The sequence below is a fragment of the Camelus ferus genome, chromosome 20, assembly GCF_009834535.1.
Source record: "Camelus ferus isolate YT-003-E chromosome 20, BCGSAC_Cfer_1.0, whole genome shotgun sequence".
NCBI lineage: Eukaryota > Metazoa > Chordata > Mammalia > Artiodactyla > Camelidae > Camelus > Camelus ferus.
This window is the reverse complement of record NC_045715.1, coordinates 18,356,827-18,375,587: the sequence shown is the minus strand read 5'-3', so window position 1 is coordinate 18,375,587 and position 18,761 is coordinate 18,356,827. Positions and strand designations below refer to the sequence as shown.

The 18,761-nt window shown below is 38.2% G+C and overlaps 2 protein-coding genes, 1 long non-coding RNA gene and 6 other non-coding genes across 9 annotated transcripts in view; 3 read left to right on the top strand and 6 right to left on the bottom strand.

Moving 5' to 3' along the window:
• The window catches only part of PRSS16 (serine protease 16), a 55,915-nt gene that overhangs the window by 25,277 nt on the left and 11,877 nt on the right, over window positions 1–18,761 (bottom strand). The window lies entirely within an intron of this gene.
• TRNAL-UAA lies at window positions 2,754–2,836 on the top strand. The gene has a single exon. It is a non-coding gene; the product is annotated as a tRNA-Leu (tRNA).
• Window positions 6,795–6,867, bottom strand: TRNAR-ACG. The gene has a single exon. It is a non-coding gene; the product is annotated as a tRNA-Arg (tRNA).
• Window positions 8,274–8,355, bottom strand: TRNAS-CGA. Its single transcript has one exon. It is a non-coding gene; the product is annotated as a tRNA-Ser (tRNA).
• TRNAV-CAC lies at window positions 9,781–9,853 on the bottom strand. The gene has a single exon. It is a non-coding gene; the product is annotated as a tRNA-Val (tRNA).
• LOC116658358 lies at window positions 12,518–15,630 on the top strand. Its single transcript, XR_004313730.1, has 2 exons — window positions 12,518–13,057; window positions 14,465–15,630. It is a non-coding gene; the product is annotated as an uncharacterized LOC116658358 (long non-coding RNA).
• On the top strand, window positions 13,260–13,333 carry TRNAI-AAU. The gene has a single exon. It is a non-coding gene; the product is annotated as a tRNA-Ile (tRNA).
• The window catches only part of LOC102518919 (histone H2A type 1-J), a 15,452-nt gene continuing 12,270 nt past the window's right edge, over window positions 15,580–18,761 (bottom strand). The window contains exon 2 of the mRNA XM_014557166.2: window positions 15,580–17,438. Coding sequence (XP_014412652.1) covers window positions 17,408–17,438 — 31 coding nt within the window. The 3' untranslated portion in view covers window positions 15,580–17,407. The remainder of the gene's footprint in view (window positions 17,439–18,761) is intronic.
• TRNAT-AGU lies at window positions 18,220–18,293 on the bottom strand. Its single transcript has one exon. It is a non-coding gene; the product is annotated as a tRNA-Thr (tRNA).

The window sequence follows — 18,761 nt, the reverse complement described above, 5'->3', positions numbered from 1 at the left end:
GTTCCAAATATCTTCTACTTTTGTCATACCTGTCTATCTATGCTTCTATTGTGGCCTTCATTGAACATATCTTTGATTTGGATGAAGTAAAATATACCAATATTTTGCTTTACAGTTTATGCCTTTAAGTTATTTTTAAGTTCTTTTCTATCCTTTAGGGCATAAAGATATTTTTCTACATGTATTTCTATTAATTCTTATCTGTCACTCTCTCATAATTATATTTTATAAATTCTATGGATGATTTTACTTTATGCTAAGAATCACAATAATAGAGGCAATCAAAGGAAAAATAAACAAGTGGTACTACACCAAACTAAAAACCTTTTGCACAGCAAAGGAAACCATCAACAATATGAAAAGGGAGAAAATATTTCCAAACTGTTTATCTGATAAGGGGTTAATATCCAAAATATATAAAGAACTCATACAACTAAATAGCAAAAAACCAAACAATCCCATTTTATAATAGGAAGAGGATCTAATGGACATTTTCCCAAAGAAGGCATACAGATGGCCAATAGGTACAGGAAAAGATGCTCAACATCACTAGTCATAAGGGAAATGCAAATCAAAACCAAAATGAAGTATAACCTCACATCTGTTAGAATGGCTATTATCAAAAAGACAAGAAATAACAAGTGTTGTTGAGGATGTGAAGAAAAGGGAACACTTGTACATTGTTGGTAGGAATACAAATTAATGCAGCCATCACGGAATGTTCCTCAGAAAGTTTAAAACAGAACTACCATATGATCCAGCAATTCCACTTCTGGGTAATTATCCAAGAAAAAAAGAACACTAAGTCAAAAAGATGTGTGTACCCTTATGTTCACTGCAACATTGTTTACAATAGCCAAGGCATGGAAACAACCTAAGTGTCCATCAATGGATGAATATATGATGAAAATAAGACATGAGGATGTAAGATACAGCATGGTGAGCATAGTTAATAATACTGTATTGCATATTTGAAAGTTGCTAAGAGAATAGATCTTAAAATTCTCAACCCAAGGAGAAAAATGTAACAATGTATGGTGATGGATGTTAACTAGACTTACTGTAGTGATCATTTTGCAATATGTACAAATATTGAATCATTACCTTTTATACCTGAAACTAATATAATGTCATATGTCAATGATACCTCAATAAAAATATTGACCAAAAAAGAATCACAATAATAGAATAATACAGAAACTCTTGTTTATATCAATGATTGGGTACTCCTTTCTCTGATATGACCTTTCTTGCACTCATTCCTCCCAATTCAACTCTTACCCAAGCTCTGACAGGCCTGGACTTCCCTCAATATGCAAAGGCAAGAATCTCTCAGACTATGTCTTTGTTCACTAGTACAGAGTATATAAGAGACCAGAAACAGAACTCAGAGCTGGATGAACCAATGAAGTGAACGACACTTTCATTTCTCCTTGTTTTATCAGGCAGTGGAGGACATTGGTTTGTTTGTTTATGTTTTTAACTTAGTAAACATTGTGTATTGCCAATAAGGGCTGGAATCCTTCTATATCAATGATTTGAAGCTTGAAGAGAGTTTTCCTTGGACCTTCTGAAGTTGTATGGTACAGCTGACACAACCCTCTCATTTCATCTCATATTATCATATGGGATACATATGAACATAGGAAGGGCCAACTTGATCAGCCTCAGATTTTGGTATCTGCAGGGCTTCCTGGAACCAATCCCTGCAGATGAGATACAAAGGGATGGTTATTTATTTTGATGGCTCACTGTAGGTGTTTTAGGGTGTTTATAAATTAATTCTGTTTTAAAACCTACTTCAGGATTTAATTTCATCTCTGGTTCCAGAAGCCTTCACAGACTTTCAACACAGCTCCCCAAATACTTATCTGGAACTTGCTTTAATGAATTCTTAAACAATCCACTACCTTATCCCTGTAGTGTCTGACAGGGTCTCACTGACTTGGTATATTATATGCACTTGACTCAGTGCATAGCATATGATACATCATCAGGAAAGAAATTTCATTAGTGGGTAGTTAGAACTCTTGATCAAAATACTTCCTTATTAAAACCAGTGTCGTGTTCAAATTCCAAACTCCATATATTTGCATTAGGGTTTTCCAAACTTACTTCAAGAAGAACTTGTCTTAATATTAACTATCCTCTGGTTCTAGACCTGAAGCTCTTACCTGGACAGTCAGATTCAATGGGTTTGGAATGGGGCTTATATTCAGCAGACAAAACAATGTTCTCTAAAGAGTAATAAAACGTATGGATACTATCTTTGTAGAGTTGTGAGACATGGTTCATGGGTCTGCATTCTCCCCACTTCTATTACTCTACTTTCTTTCCTCTTTGATTTTTCTTTCTAGATCTAAAAGAAGTGTCATCTTTTGAGCATAAGTAGTGACAAAATGAGTTGGGTCTGGAAATGTGAGTGTGTATTCCTGTAGCATCACATGCTTTTTTGAGGTCATAGTATTCCTCATTTTAAAGCAAGTCCATAAGATCAGGAATGGTTCAGTGGTTCCTTAACCTCTGGTTATAATGTGTGTCACAAACAAATGATTAGATAATAATTTTTGAAAATGAATTTTCAATATATATATATATATTTTTACCAAGAAGCATTACAGGGATTCATTTCCTTTCTTTAACACCTGGACCCATATTTCATGGGTTAAAAACTATTCATAATTTTCTAGGGACTAGCAAATATAATTAATTTTACTACTGTAATACTTGACTTGTAGACTTCTACGCCCACCACCGGGATGGCCGAGTGGTTAAGGCGTTGGACTTAAGATCCAATGGACGCATGTCCGCGTGGGTTCGAACCCCACTCCCGGTAGAGGGTTTCTTTACCGTGTATTTTACCAGAAAATGAAAATTCATTGAGCAAAGTTGGGAAATATTCCGGCATACAGTTGGCTTTGAATCTTTTTTTTAACCAATCTGACAGACTGTCTGTAATCGGTGGATTTAGATAATTTACATACCATGTAAATATGGACTTATTTCTATCAAAATGTATTGTTTTATTATTTGTTTTTTAAGTGTTCCTTTCGTTCTTCGTTCATTTCTTTTTAACTCTTTCTTCCTGTATTTGAAATACATGAGCATTTTATATGATTTTACTTTATCCCCAGCATTACCTTCATTTATCGCCTTCATAAAAGCGAAATTCCTCTCTGGATTTATTTCCTTTAGCAAAACAGGTTCTAATGTAGGTCTTTTTCTAAAAATGAAGTAGCAGCAAAAGTGAACTTTTGAAAAGTGGGGGATACCTTCACTTCATTATCTTGGGAAAGTACTTGGCCACTATCTCGTCAAATATTTTTTCTGACAAATATATTAATCAACAACTCTTCAGTACTCTTTTTTAATCTTTTTTTTTTTTTTTTTAACTGAGGTGTCTCAACTTGGGTAGTTTCTAGACCTACCTTCAAGTTTATCCCTTCTTTTCTGAGCTTTACAGAGTCTACTAGTTAGCTTATTAAAGGGTTTTTTTTTTTTTTATCTGTTACTATGAGTGCGTTTTTGTTTTGTTTTTTGTTTGTTTTTTTGGAGGGGTTATTCGTTTTATTTATTTATTTTTAATGGAGGTACCGGGGATTGATGCTCTACCACTGAGCTATACCCTCCTCTCACCTATGAGTGTGTTTTAAAAAACATTTAGCATACTTATTTGACTTTTAGTTTCCAACAATCTATTGAAATGTCTCATCTGTTCATGTATGTGGGTAACCTGTGGACCTAGTATTTTGGGTTGGTATCCAAAGTGGAAGTCTTATGGGACTGAGCCCTTAACCTGTGAGATCTGATGCTATTTCCACATAGATGGTGTCTGAATTGAGTTAAACTATAGGGCACCCAGCTAGTGGTAAAGTGTTCTGTATAACTAGTAAAGGAGACTGACAGGAGGAAAAACAGTTTTTTTCTAATACACCTCTCAGCCCCAAATTCACCCCTTTAGACTGCTTTTTGAAATGGGATCCGGGCCTTTTAAATATTTATTTTCTTCTGCCAGCTGGCACTGAAATTTTATTAGTAGAGGGTGCAGGAGGACATGGTAGGGGAAAAAGAGTTTTGCTTTCTGGTTCTAGGAGCTCCTTCAGCCCTCAGAGTCTCCAGTGTCCAGCTCCATTCTACTGACTTTCACAATAGTAGGGAAAAGAAATTGGCTATTCATTGTTCCATTCACAAATACTTATTGAACATCACATCATCATATGTGGTAAATAGTCCAGGATGCAAAAAAGAATTAAGACCAGTTGTGGGGATCATACAAGATAAAAAACAGAGGTTTCCAGTAATGGCTGGAGCTCTTATTGCAAACTCTCAAATGGTAAAGTCATAGATTAAAGACAAAATATCTAATGAATGCAAAGAAAATCACTGATAATCTCGTTGCATATGAGACAAGCATTGTCATCAGATGAGAATTCTGAATTGCTTGGTGTCCAAGTAATAGTTTTTGGTGCTTCAGTCATGCCATGTGTGGAATGATTTTTTTCATGCAACATTTTGCATAGTCCATCCAGTTTCCCCCTCTCTTGTTTTAAAACTCCCATTGCTTACCACCTTCAGAAACCACATCTATAAACAGCAGGCTCTTAGTTTGCCACATCATATAACAATTGAACAACAACAGGTTTTGTCAAGGATAAATTCCCCAAACTGTGTTTAATGAAATGAGGGTTAACACTTTTCAAAATTATAAAGCCTGCAGAGAGAGACCCACGAAATTGCAAGCCAGGATCTTCTGTTTACTAAGCAGGCTCTTTAACCAGCCAAACCACAGAATCCTCTAGAATAGAAAAAGAAAAGCAAGTAAAGAAATACAGTATGAGAAAATTTTCATTTTTACCCACTAGGAATTGCTTTTAGAGAAGAATACTCATATTTTTTAAAGTAAAAAATGTAAATTCTTTGGACTGTGACACTGCCATGGAGTCTGCTCAAAAGAACCATATTCCTGGCAAACTGATCACACATCACTGATATTACTAAATCAATAATCACAAGATGTGAGAGTTAACAAATAATATCATAAAACAAGTTAATTTTTCTAGCTGCCATATTTTAAGAAGTAGAAATAAACAAGTAGAATGAATAATATTTGGGGTTAATGTTTTAACCCTAAATATTATCGTTTCAACATGTAATCAAGAAAAAAATTAATGAAATACTTCATTCTCTTTTTTTTTGAATTACATTTTAGAAATATGCTAATGGTTATCGTTTTGGACACAGCACATCTACAACATTCTGGGGTAAAGGAAAAAATTCTCTCTTCACAATATAATCTCTGTAGATTGTTTGGTGGGGAGATAGGAGTTTCCAACATGCAGATGTTTGGAAAAGCCTAAGTTTCCTCCTTCAGGTGCAAGAGTGATTTGATTATTATATCAGAAGTCTTTTTGTTTGAGGGGGAGGTTGAAACTGACTTCTTTCTAAAACAAGCCACCACCACCACCACCAAAAATTAAGAAAAAAGTATTCAATGAAACTTACATGTTGATAAAAGAGAGAACCAATTCAAAAATCTTGAGAGTAGAAAAGGCCTGTATTTCGGTTGGTTAAAGCCTAGTGGAATAATACTGGAGTTGTGAGTGGCGCCATATAAAAGCTCTATTTTTTTTTTTTTCTTCAACGGGGAAGTTCCCTGTTGGTGTCAGCTGGAAAAAGTGGTTAATAAAATACAACGTTCTAGTTCAGTGCTACTTAAAGTATGGTCGGTGGAACAGCAACAGAAGCATCACTTTGCTAAGAATTCATGGGCTGCACCCTAGAACCAATATGGAATCTCGGGGTGGGGGTGAGTCTAGAAACCTGGGCTTAACGCTCCTTCCTAGCGATTCTCCTGCTAAAATTTGAGAAACCTTTGCATCAGGAAGTTCCAAATCGTTAAGACAATTCTTCCCTCCTCACCTGGCTTCCCTTTTAATTTGCTAATAGCCCAGCAGACAGTGTATCAAACGAGGTCTAGATAAGTGGTGGCAGGTTCATTCTTTTTATTCTCAGAACCCTTTCAGCACACATCGTCTAGAGTCAATAAATAAGATAAATACATGAATACCCATAAATGAAAGTCTCCTTTGCGTGTTTGTGTTCCTTTTCCCAGATTCACCTTGATTTCCTTGCCAGGTTCCTCCACTCCTCCCCAAGAGTCTGAAGCCACGCCCAGAAACACCTGGAAAGGAGATCCAGCTGTTTCAAGAGACACCTCCCCCCTCAAATTGCTAATTTCCTTGTTTCTCTTTTTACCCTCGCCCTCTTCTTGTAGGTTTAAATTTGTGTAGGATTCCTTACAAGTCTAAACAGTTTCGTAGTCTCAGTCTTTAGAGGTGAGGCTTTTTGTGTCTAGCTTCTTTCATTTAGCATGATGTTTTCAAGGCTCGCTCATGTTGTAGCATGTATCAGAAATTCATTCTTTTTTATGGCCAAATAATATTCTGTATTTAAGTTTTAAAGTTGTGTTTTCAAAGATCTTTCAACTCCCCTTCTCAGTATCAGTAAAAGAAACGAGATAAAAAGGACTTTTCAGAAGAGAGGTGCTTTGAGTATCCGTTCAGACTTAATAGACAGCCAAAATTGACTAAGAATTTACGTTTTGTGGGGGAGGGTATAACTTAAGTGGTAGAGCGCATGTTCACCAAGCACGAGGTCCTGGTTTCAATTCCCAGTACCGCCTCCAAATATAAATAAATAAATAAACCTAATTACCTCCCTCTCATCAAACAAACAAACAATTCTATGTTGTTAAAATTGGTAATAGAATCACCCCCCAAAAAGGAAGGGGAACTCGAGCCAGCCAGGAGTCGAACCTAGAATCTTCTGATCCGTAGTCAGACGCGTTATCCATTGCGCCACTGGCCCCCTCTTCTTTAGAGCTGTATTATTCATTATTCACTAGAATCATTGAGAAAACTGTTGCTTCATTGTACTGACAATTTAGTTGAACAAGAAAATCTGTGGATTCTGGTAAATCTGATTATCTTAGGGGTCAGTTTGTGTGTACATTCCTTAAAATATTTATATTTATGAAAGAATTTTCTGCCTTGGAGCATCATGTGATAGAATGACTGTAGTTAGCATTTTTTCATTTATGTGCATGCTAGTTTCTATTGTTACTGCTTGTGAACGCTTTATTAATTTATTTAGACTGCTCATTTGTCCATTCATCAAGCCATTTCATTTTTCTTATGTCCTTAGATACTGATGCTGTGTATGCATCAATAATTAGTGATCCGTTTAATTTTCAGTTTTGATATAGTGAAAGAGAAGGTAGAATAAAACACATTCTTGAGGTATTATATGTTTTCCATCTCACTCTCCAAAGAGCCAAAACTCTTTACAGAGGAAAAAATTTCAGACTATGCGGCAAAAGACATTCTGAAGCACCCACTCTTCCAAATTAGGTGAAGGTAAACACTTTAAGAACCAAACTCATATAGGAACTATGAAGTTCAGAGTTAATATAATTATAAAATTTAAGTATACCTGTCATCATTACATAAATTGGCTAGCTATATTGAAGGGCTCAATGTAGGCGAAATATGCACGTGGAAATACAAAAGTAAGTGAGGGTGGTCCTTTAAGAGAGAGAAATACAGCAGTTTGGGTTCGAGTGCAGCCGCAGTGCCCGCAGACTTTCTCTGGTTTTTTCCCCATTAGATTTACTGCCTTGGCCCAAGTTGTATATCTCCCTTTGCCCCAGTTTCTTCATTTCTACAGTACAATGTTTTGAATAGTCCTTGGAGCTCGCTGGCGCTCTCTCCCTCTCTCTCTCTCTCTCTCACACACACACAAACAAATGGATATTTATGATCCTAGACCTATAAGGTTCCCGCCAGCCCGTTTTTTGTTTATTTGTTTTAAAATACCGGAGAACTCTTTAAGGAAGCTGCCTGCATTTCTATTATCAGAATGGTGAATTTTATTACAGATTTTTAAAAACAAAATTTCCTGTTTCTCTTTGTCATTGGAATCTGCCGCTGTGTTTAGATTGAACACACTCAATACAAAACAAGCAGCTGTTTTAAGAATTCACTAAGTCTCCGACTACCCGCGTAGTGCGGACAGACTGTAGCTAGTGGGGCTGAAGTAAGCACCGCCCCTGCGCTCAAAGGATTCACAAGAGCCCAACCAGTTTGGAAGAGAATGTAAGAGCCGAAATACTTTATTACGAGAAGCTGCCTTCTCAGTTTCTCAGCTTGTGGAATAAGATGAGGAGCTGGAGTCCACAGTAAGAGAGTTACCTTGTTTGGGAACGCACTGGCATACGCTGTGAGCAGGATTTGAACCTGCGCGGGGAAACCCCATTGGATTTCGAGTCCAACGCCTTAACCACTCGGCCATCACAGCTTAATCCCCCAGCTCTCTTTAAACCTTGAAAAGCACATCCGCACAGGGCCCTGATTAATAATCCTAACTATTCTGGCCACTCTTGTTTATTTGACATGTTTACTTCCAACAGTATGCAAAAGGAGATCACTCCCTAAGCCCCTTCATCAGATCTCTCCACTCAGCTCCTTCCCAGCCTCATCCAACTGGTTCCCATTCTGCTAGGCTCCAGGCTGCGAAGTCTCACCTCTTTGAGAAAAGGCAAGATTCCAGCATCACAATAATCCTTGATTTTCAAAAAGTTTCTACCGTCTTCATGGATTGCCTGGTTTTGCTTCATACTTGGCAGAGAATGAAGTAAGGGTTGCGTTCAGCGTGCTTGCAATTCTACTCATTTGTGTTCCCCACAGACAAATATACCATGCCTTGCTGCTATGGAGGACAATTTGGCAGGATCTATCAACGTTTCAAACGCATATACTCTTTGTACAGCATTTCCACAAATGTAAAAGAGACTTGAACACATGAGAGATTATATTGTGTTCAAGCTTATTCTCTGCAGTATTAATTGTAAGACTGAGACAAACCTAATTAGTCACAGTTATTTAATTAGATAAATTATGGCATAACTACGTAATGGAGTGCTATGTGTATTTCAAACAAAATGATAAAGATCACTATGTACATACATACAATATAAAATAAAAGCAAAGTTCACATCAGTCTCTATAGAATACTACTATTGGAGATATATTTGTGTTAGATTATATATGCATTTGACAACAAACAAATAAACAAACAAAACCTCTCAAGAATAATCAGTAAGCTCATGACAACAGTACCCAGTTGAGGGGCAGGAGACTAAGGCGATGGAATTATCTGGGAACAGGAGGGAGATTACTGCATGTCACTTTAGACTTTAGATACTACCTATTAAAAATTAAATAAAAGGTCAAGAAAACGCTATAAACGAGGAAGTGGAGGAGAAAAAATTTCTTCCAGAGCTCTCTTCTAGAATGGTGAGTAGAGTTCTTTATGGAACTCAGCAGTACTCTAAAGGAGGCCACACCTGGAGCCCCAGAAGAAGCTGATCGAGTCTGGGAGACTTTTCTGCTGCAGATCGGGTCCAAGATAAGGGGCCCTCAGGGTCGGTTTCTGGTGAAGTCTCTTTTGGTAGAAATCCAAATTCCAAAGAGAGCAACCATTTCCTCTCCCCTTCTTCTAATACTTTTCCCGGGGACCCTCAAAGGCCCTGAGGGAACCCAGCAGAGGAGAGAAGGGAGAGGAAAAGCTGCCTCTTGTGAACAGCGAAATCACGCATCAGCGCGGGACTCTCAGGACAATTTCTGTTTTCAAACAAAGAGCAAGTGTGACGATTTGGAAGTTTTGTTATTTGTAAATATAAGCAACTTGAAGTTGCTGAAATTAGAAAAAAAAAAAAAAGTGTGTTTCCGCCCGGTTTCGAACCGGGGACCTTTCGCGTGTGAAGCGAACGTGATAACCACTACACTACGGAAACGTCTTGTGACTCTTTTTCCCGCCCTTACATAACGGAGGACACTTTGCCTGTAGCGCCCTACACTACCCCTACCCCTACCCCTAACTTCATGACTCTTTACGAAATATTCATTGTGGTAGTGCATTTCTCTCCCTTTTTTTTTCTATTTATGAAGGAAAAACCCCCTCCATAACCCAATTTCTTGAATAAATTCCAGGAGTGGAAAACTAAGGCAGCATCCTGGAGAGTTTTTGGGCGAATTAAAGATATCAGGCTTTTTGTTTGTTTGCTTTTTTAAAAAAAAGCTCTGATGCTTGCATTCAGACTCCACTGCTCTCCATAATTTACTAGGGTTACATAATGAGAATTCTGCACTCCACAATTTCCAAGACAGAATTTGAGGTACTCTTTTGAGGCCCCACTGGAAGTAATTTTTTATGCAATCTTTTATATGGACCAATCATTCCAAAGCAGCATTTCTGAATAAAATACCTAACTGTCATCTCCTGACCTCAGAATCCTCATTTCCTAGCTGACAACAAGATTCACAATTTTCTCCATCATTTAACTTCTAAAAATATATGCTTTATCAAGCCATCTTCAATATTGCTGGTGATATTATTCCCCCAAATTACAAAAAAGCAAGAGGTAAGGATTCCAAACAGGATATTCTGTTTTAGCAGATGTGCCAAGATATGGAAGTTATGTGCCCATATATGGAAGCTTTCCATGATGCATAGTACTAGTGCTTTCATTGAATAATGTTGCTAATCTGTCCTCATCATTTGTATAGAAACTATACCAGTAATCAGACACAAAAGACTAAAGAAGATCTTTCTTAAGGTAAAATGAAGATACTACCTATGTGGAGAAGACCATCTTCACCCTTAGACAACTAATCAAAAGTCATGGGTGGTATTGGATTTTAATCTCTGGGAGGGTGAGGAAAGGACCAAGTGTGACTTTGGGACCATTATGTTGATAGTGAAGACTAGACTGGATCATGATAAGTTCTCAATAAACATCTGTCAAATCAGTGGACAAATATTAGAGATAACTTTCTGAAATATATCCAAATTCCATGTGACATTCTTTTGCCCTGCAAGTTCCAAGCGGTCTCACCTGGAAGTCGAAGTAAAATCTGGAAATGCACCTGCAGGTGCTCAGCCATTTCAGTTCTTAAAGTTTCCATGGTGTCATGTAGATATTCTATCTCACTTCTGACTTCAACATAAGAACAAAACTGGCTATTTTAGAATATCAATTGAAATAAATAACATGTGATATAAGGATGACCTGAAACAACATGCAAAGCACCTGGCAAAAGTAGGTCCTCAAATGGTTAGTTTCCTTATTGAGAGATGCTAGGCTATTGCTATATATTTCAAAGTAAATAGTTTCAAGGAATGACAAAAGCAGTTTTGGCACAGAAATCTGGAAATATTTTAAAAATACAAAGCACTGAGTTCCATTTTTGGTGTTGTAGGAAGTTGCAAGAATGTGTCCCTCTCAACCTACTAACTAAAGCAAACTGTAAGTTTAAGAGGAGTAGATTTTCTGAACCCATTAGGGAGATGAGGATACAAAGGAATCAAAGTGAACTAAATTCCACAAGAGGCCTTCATAGAAGAAAAGAGGCTGGTGCATATCCCTGGCATATGGACAGAAGGGCAGAGGAGGAAAAACCCACAAAGACCAGATTAGGAGAAATGGGAAGAAACTAAGAGATTTTTAAGATTTGCCTGTGGGCTTGCTTGACCCAAACAGAATTCCAAGTAGACAAAACCAATTCCAGTGTCTCTGCTGGGGAGAGTATGCCAAAGAGGGGCCAGGGGAAAGCCAGAAAGTGGAGACAAAAACCCACCGAGACACACCCAACTGCGAAGTCGGCTGAAGTTAGGGAACATGGCAGGAAAATAAAAAGCAACCAATACAAGAAACTTTGTATTTTAGCTGCCAACAGCCAGGCCTGAGGAACTGAGAAAAAGCTCTCCAAGTCTTACTGGATGGAGAGTAATCTCCCAAACTAACAGCGTGGGGACGACAGGAGAGCAAAGAGAATGCGCAGCCACCCAAACAGCTGACATCCTGGCTGTTAATCGAGAGAGATCTCGCAGGGTTAGGAAATCTGGAAGAGTTGCAATAAATCACAGAAGGAGGAGAAAAGACTGAAGAGATCAAGTACTGTAGTAAAAAACAAATAAGAATGTAAAAAATTGGTTTTTCCATTCATCTTCCCCCAAATTTTTACTGAAGGACAAAGAAAATGAGGACAACTACTAGTTCATATGGTGAATGCTTATACAAAGTTAAAGAAATGTACTAAAGGTAAGAAGTATGATCGTACAGCTTTTTAAACAATTAAAAACAAAGTTTATAAGCTGCATAATGTAAAATAAGTAAATGAATAGTTAACCTGTCTCATTAAAAGAAATAGCTCTTTTCACAGAAAACTTTCAAATCTTACTCGATAGAATATATATCTATAAAACGAGCCAACTAACTTCAGATGCAACAAAGAATAGAAAAGTAGAAAAAAAAAAAAAAGGAGGGTTATAGGGTCCAGCAGGGAAAAGAATTGCTGCTCTACTGGTCCCTGCCAGAGTTGACACCCTCTTGCAGGTGGATCAGGCCAGGCTCAAAAGGGCAAAGGTTTCCCGACTCTTTCCTTGGAGTTGCCCGACCTTGACTTCAGTTCCCCTACTCCTCTCAGATTCTGGTGTTTCTCCCTGGTCCGGATCACGGCCCTGACTCCTGACTCTTCCGGTTTCGACTTCCCTTTTCATCGATTTGGGAGGGGAGAGCGGCGGTATCTTGGTTCTTGGGGGAGGAGGAGGGGGAGGGGTTAGAGGCTCTCGAGGTCTTTTTGCCCCCCGGCTGACTGCAGCATCGCACTCGGGCGCCACCAAGTGTCCTATAACCAGCACTGCAGCTTCAGGTCCAAGTCTTTTTCCGCTCCGGGCGCGCAGCTACGGATTTAGCGTAAAGGTGACCTCGGAACCACCCTGAAATCAAGCGGCTAGAAGCCTCTGGGAACAAGTGACCTGACCGAAATGATCTCCAGGAGCGGGGAATCCGCACTCTGCGTGCAGAAGCCGAGTCCTCCGGGCCCTGCATTGCGGGCGCTGGGTGGTCAGTTCCGTGATCCGCCTGCCGCCATCTCAGGCTTGTAGCAGTTTCGCGTTTGCCCCGGGCCTTCTAGGAGTAGTTGGTCCGGACTTTCACGTGAGTCTTCGTCGGTCGGTTTGACAAAGATTGAGGTTTCTCGGGGAGAAGCAAGGTTTATCTATCCTGGCAGCTGGGATTTCTCTTTTCCTTTTTTGACAGAAAAAAGAATCTCTCTCTAACCTTTTGCAAAGAAAATAGCTGCCAACTTTAATTAGATATGACTTTAAAAAGTATTAGTAAAAGCAATTTCCCACGGGGTGGCCGGTTAGCTCAGTTGGTTAGAGCGTGGTGCTAATAACGCCAAGGTCGCGGGTTCGATCCCCGTACGGGCCACTTGAAAGATGCTTTTTCCGTTTTTTTTTCCCTTCTTCATGTAAATTGACCACATCACATGTAGGAACTGCTGCCTTATGTCCAATAACGGACACTCCCAAGATCACCACCACTGAAAGTGTTTTTTTATTTAAAATATAAATAATGTATCAGAGTCAGGATTGAGAGCTTTTAAAGAAAACTCAATGAGATAAGGCGGCTGTATTTAGGGAAGGGGCAATAGGAAAAATTAGAGAATTTCTTGCATCATTCTGGAGAAGACTTGAGGTAATAATGTTTTGATACAGTTTTTATTTCCAAAAGAAAAAAATCTTGTCCTTGGTTATGGCAAGTTGCTCAGCTGGTTAGGGTATTGTTTTTATATTAAGGTCTCTGGTTCGATTCCTGCTATGGTAGACAGGCATTTTGGTTTTTCTTTTTCTCAAATGTGGGAGTATCTCAGGCTCGTCGTGGCTTTGCCTCTGTCCAAGCCTCATGTCTGCAACTGCGAATGCTCCGCGGCAAAACTGAGCAATGGTCAGCCTTTGGGTTATTTTTGACTATTACCTTGGTGCTGCCACTTAGCAAGCCATTTACAACTCGTCTAAATTTTTTTGGACTTTTATCATAAAAGCGTTGGATTTAAGATTAGAATGACAAAAACAAGGTGAACAGTAGGGGATAGGAGGGCAAGAGCCTCTGGGGCAGCTCTCAGTCTAAGTGCTTCATTCTCTCTGTCCTGTCCTTTTCTTGAAGTCTGGCCCCTGGTTCTCTGTGTGTCCAGCAAGAGCTTCCTCCTGTTTCTCTCCTCGACCCTTGCATTCTCCCTCAGACTCCCAACATATTTTTGCTCTTTCTCTTTTTAAAAGTAGAGGTTATTATAACTCAATTTTAAAAAAGTAGGGGATTATTAAAAATGACATTAATGATATTGATTAAATAATGAGGTAAACAATGTCTCAAGCACAGTTCCAGGGACATCGCAGTTGCTCAATAAATCCAAGAAGGCAGGGCCCTCCTCTCTTTTGGTCAGTGCTGCATCCTCCATGTCAAGAACTGTGACTGGCTCAAAGAAAACGCTTGAAGTTTTTTTTTTTTTTTTTAATTCAAGGGCACCACTACTCTATTGTACATTAAAGCATATACTTACAGGTTTGAAGTTGAAGAGGAACTCAACAGGTTGTTGCTGACTTGAAGATGAAGGAGGCCACCAGCCATGGAATGTGGACATTCACTAGAAACTGAGAAGGACTGCTGGCTGATAGCCTTCAAGGAAAGGAGACCCCAGTCCTACAACTGCATGAAACTGAATCCTGCCAACGATCTGAATGAGTTTGAAAGCTAATTCTCTCCTAGAGCCTGCAGTAAGGACTCCAGCCCTGGGACACCTTCATGTAAGCCTGGTGAGACTGTTGTTGTTTTCATCTTGCATAAGGTGACACAGTCACATAGTAACTAAAATGGGTGTACAGTGAAGAGTTTCCCACACCCTCTCCTCCCTCATCTCTCCGTTTTCAGCACTACCTCCCTTACTGCCAGTTCTCAGCATTACCTCCTGAGTTTGTGTTCCTAGTTTCCTGTGTATTCTCCCTGATTTTCTTTATGTGAATAGATGTAAATATGAACATCCATTTTCTTTTTCCTTTCCAGTTACTAAAATGTCACATTCTACACACTACTTTGCATCCTGCTTTTTTCCACTTTTTATATGTTGGAAATTAACTTATTAGCACTTCCTGAGCTTTCAAACCAGCATAATTAGGATTATATACTATATAGAAACAGAGCTTATTTTCAACTGAGTTGGTCCACCTAGCCGGAAGTTGAGTCTGAACCTTTAAATCCATCCCACCACTGAAAACAAAGTGTACAAGTGGGACTAGAGAGAGGGTGGAAAATGTCACCTTTATTTTTCTGTTGTAATGTGAGTAGAATCATAGGATATTTCAAAGAGACCTAAAGTAGGGGCTCCAAAGCACAGAGTTGAAAAAAGGAAGTTATGTTTACGTGAGTTCAAAGATAGTTTTTTAAAAATGAGCATATTATTAGACAATAAGATATTTACAAATGTTTCCTTTCCATTTAAGGATTTAAATTAGAATTTGCTCAGAGGCTCTCATGAGACATACAGGAGACTGTCATGAGATGCAGCCCCTTTCTTCTCAAGGGGAAAAGAGAAATTGATGTTCTTTCTTAAGCTTTGCTGTATAAAAGGAGAGAAATTTTGTCCTCATTTTGTCATCACCTTTGTGCTATCTTATATACCTGTAAATCTGTTAATTCTTACTCAATAAAATGTATTTTCTCTCTTTCTTCTATTGATATGGAAGGGTATTTTTTATGGCGGGATTGTTTTATTTCCCTAACAGAGTCTAATGAACCCATGTGCTTCTTGATCAGAATTCTGGAAATTCTGACTCAGTAGAATGGTCAAAGTTGTATAAGCCATGCTGTCAGGGGCCCATACCCCAAGTACCTGGCACGGTTGTCTTTTTCCTATGATGCTTTGCAGTCCTTCCTTGTCGAAGATGAAACACTTTGGCATGTAGCTGACTGCAAATGCTTTCAGGGCAGCATCAGAGTAAAATAAAATAACTATGTATGAATGACAAAAGATTTTAAATGGCTGTGATGAACTTATTACTTATAATTTTCAAAAGCAAAAGATCTGATGAGAGTTTATAACAAGAATAATGCCACTAACAAGGAATTTTGGAACAAGAATAACAAGAAATAACAAAGTCATTCCAAAATAAATTTTAGATAAAATGGCTATAGACATGCCAATCAACCATATTTTCAAAGAAGATAGTAAATATTGCATCTAGCTTATAAAAGTGAATGAACATGTTTTACAGAGAAAAAATATCTTGATACTTAATGTATAATAATCCTGAGACATAACATGCTATGAATACCCCAATCATATAAGAATATATCAACAATATATCAACAATATCAAGCAGAGAGATTCAGTAACTCTGGAGCAGGTCCTACACGTTTATATATTAATAAGACTTCAGAGATAAGTAATGTAAACCCTCAGCTGAAAGCCAGTGGCCTAGAAAATGCCAGATTAAAATTAGGGAAGTAAAGTTGTAACCGAGTTAACATTTTAGAAAAGAACTGAAATTATGACTCATTATACTCTACTGCTGTTGTTTAACATCAGACCAGAAACCTATTATGGACAGTGGGCACTGTTATCTCTAGGAATTTCCCATTCTGTGTACTTTATATCTTTCAACCAGACTGTGAAGACAACCTGGGTATATACTAATAGTGGAGGAAGACTTCCTTCAATGTATAGGCTGTTTGAAGTAATTGACGGGTGTTACATAGTCAGAATTTGGCTCTTGATTTGCATTTCAGACAAGGATTGTTTGGGACCACTTACTGATATGTATTCGAGGACATATTGTCCCTCTCTGACTGAGCTTTTGGTAAGTACAGGGCAGGAATAACACTTTAATATGTAATACACAGGTCTAAGGGTATTTTCAGTCTTCAATGGATTTAGTTTACAAGAAGAGAACATTGCAGTATTAAAGTTATGTGAGGCTGTGTCTGTAGGGGAGGAAAAATAATTTCCCCTCTACCCTTTTGAGTTCTTAGCTGAGACCCCTGTAACAAAAGACGGATAAACAAGAAACAAACAAACAGAAGTTTCTTAACTTGTATACCTCACGTAGGGACTATCCGGGGAAAAATAAGTAACTCTCAGTGGTGACTGAGAATTCTGGTTTATACTGCATCTTCCAAAAAGAACAATAAACTTGTGGGGAAATGACAGGACAAAGGGAAGCAGTTTTAGGCTTCTAAGAGAGGAGACAAAGGCTAGTTAGCAAACTTTGTTATTTAGATTCCAGGCTGAGAGGGTCTACAGTAGTCTCAGGGGATTAATCTTTGTCCTTCTTTAGAGAGGAGAGGGAGGTGGCCCCTTTAGTAAATGTATGTCCTGCTTTTTGGCAAATAGGCAGAAGGCAGAGAACTTTTCTTGTATCTGCTTCTTCTCATTTGTCTTCAGCTCACAATAATCTGTATGCCAAAGTGGTGTATTTTTGGGTGGCAAAGTCAGCTGACCACCTCTTTTGTTCACATTCCTTTGGAAGTAGATGGGGAAGAACTGCGATAAATAAACAAAGGGCGGTTTTACTGTGAAGTATAAACAGGATTTCATGCATAATACAGGACTAGTTCTAACAAAGTGAAAAGACAAAGACTTTGATGGCACTCCCATCATAATCTTTGAAATCTCTTTAATAAAAGGGAAAAGCCCAATATGTAGGCCAGGGCTACACAGTGTATATTTTAGCTAATGAACTACCATGTCATTTAAGATTCAAGGAAGTGATAATCTGCTTTTGATTTATTTCCTCAAAATGTCATTAAGCTCCAATTTTCCTACCCTTTCAGTAGGTTCTTTGGATGTACAAATACAGTTCTTAGGGTTGCACAAAACCAAAATGAGTCTAAAGTTAACAGTGCTATCTTCCTTAGTCTCAAAAATAAAAATGAGTCTGATTCCAAGTTAAGGGTCATGGCTTATTAATTATTTGCCTGACGCTGGCAACCATACTCCATCTTTTAGCTGAAAATGTTGGCTGTCACAGATTAAAAGATCCAAGACTGAACTTCCAAGACAGAATTTGAAATGTTAGCACTCTGTCAGGTACTGCAAGATAATTTTTGCTCAATTAATATACTCATCATCAGCAAACCCATTGCTTTCTAATAACTACCGAAACCTTATTCATCGCAACACCTTGTATTATGGTGTAATTATCCCGCAAAAGACTCTCCACGATTCAACACTGGCTTTATCAGTGTAATAAATTCCTCCGCACATCTTGAACATACATAACGGCAACTACACTGTTGAGATACAAAAGCCGAATAAATAAGGAAGGCCCCGCTGGGATTCGAACCCAGGATCTCCTGTTTACTAGACAGGCGCTTTGACCAGCTAAGCCACAGGGCCCCTTCTCCAGCAAAGACTCAATTATTTCATATTTGTAACTTTTTCTGTGAAATGTAGTAACTTGCCAGAAATTATTTGATTTTGTAACAAAGAGAGCACATTTGTGTTTCTGAACTCATACTAAAGCAGAAACGTCAACATTAAAAAATAAAAATTCTTCAAAGCAAGGTTTTAAAAATGATTGTAAATTAGAGGAAAAATTCTATTTCATGGCGACTGTTGCCCTCTAGAGAAAATATTGGATATTGCAACATATTTTAAATTTGTTTCTCGGTTAATTCATTTTGTCCACAAATATGTCACTACTGTATTTCAGCTACTCTTCTAGGTATTGGAGGTAGAATAGCGAACAAAACAAAATTTTTTTCACCTATAGGATTTGTATTCTAGAATAGGGTAAATAAAGCACGTTTTAACAATTTGCCCCACCTCCCACCTTCCCGAGACAATGAGAAATGTAAGAATCAG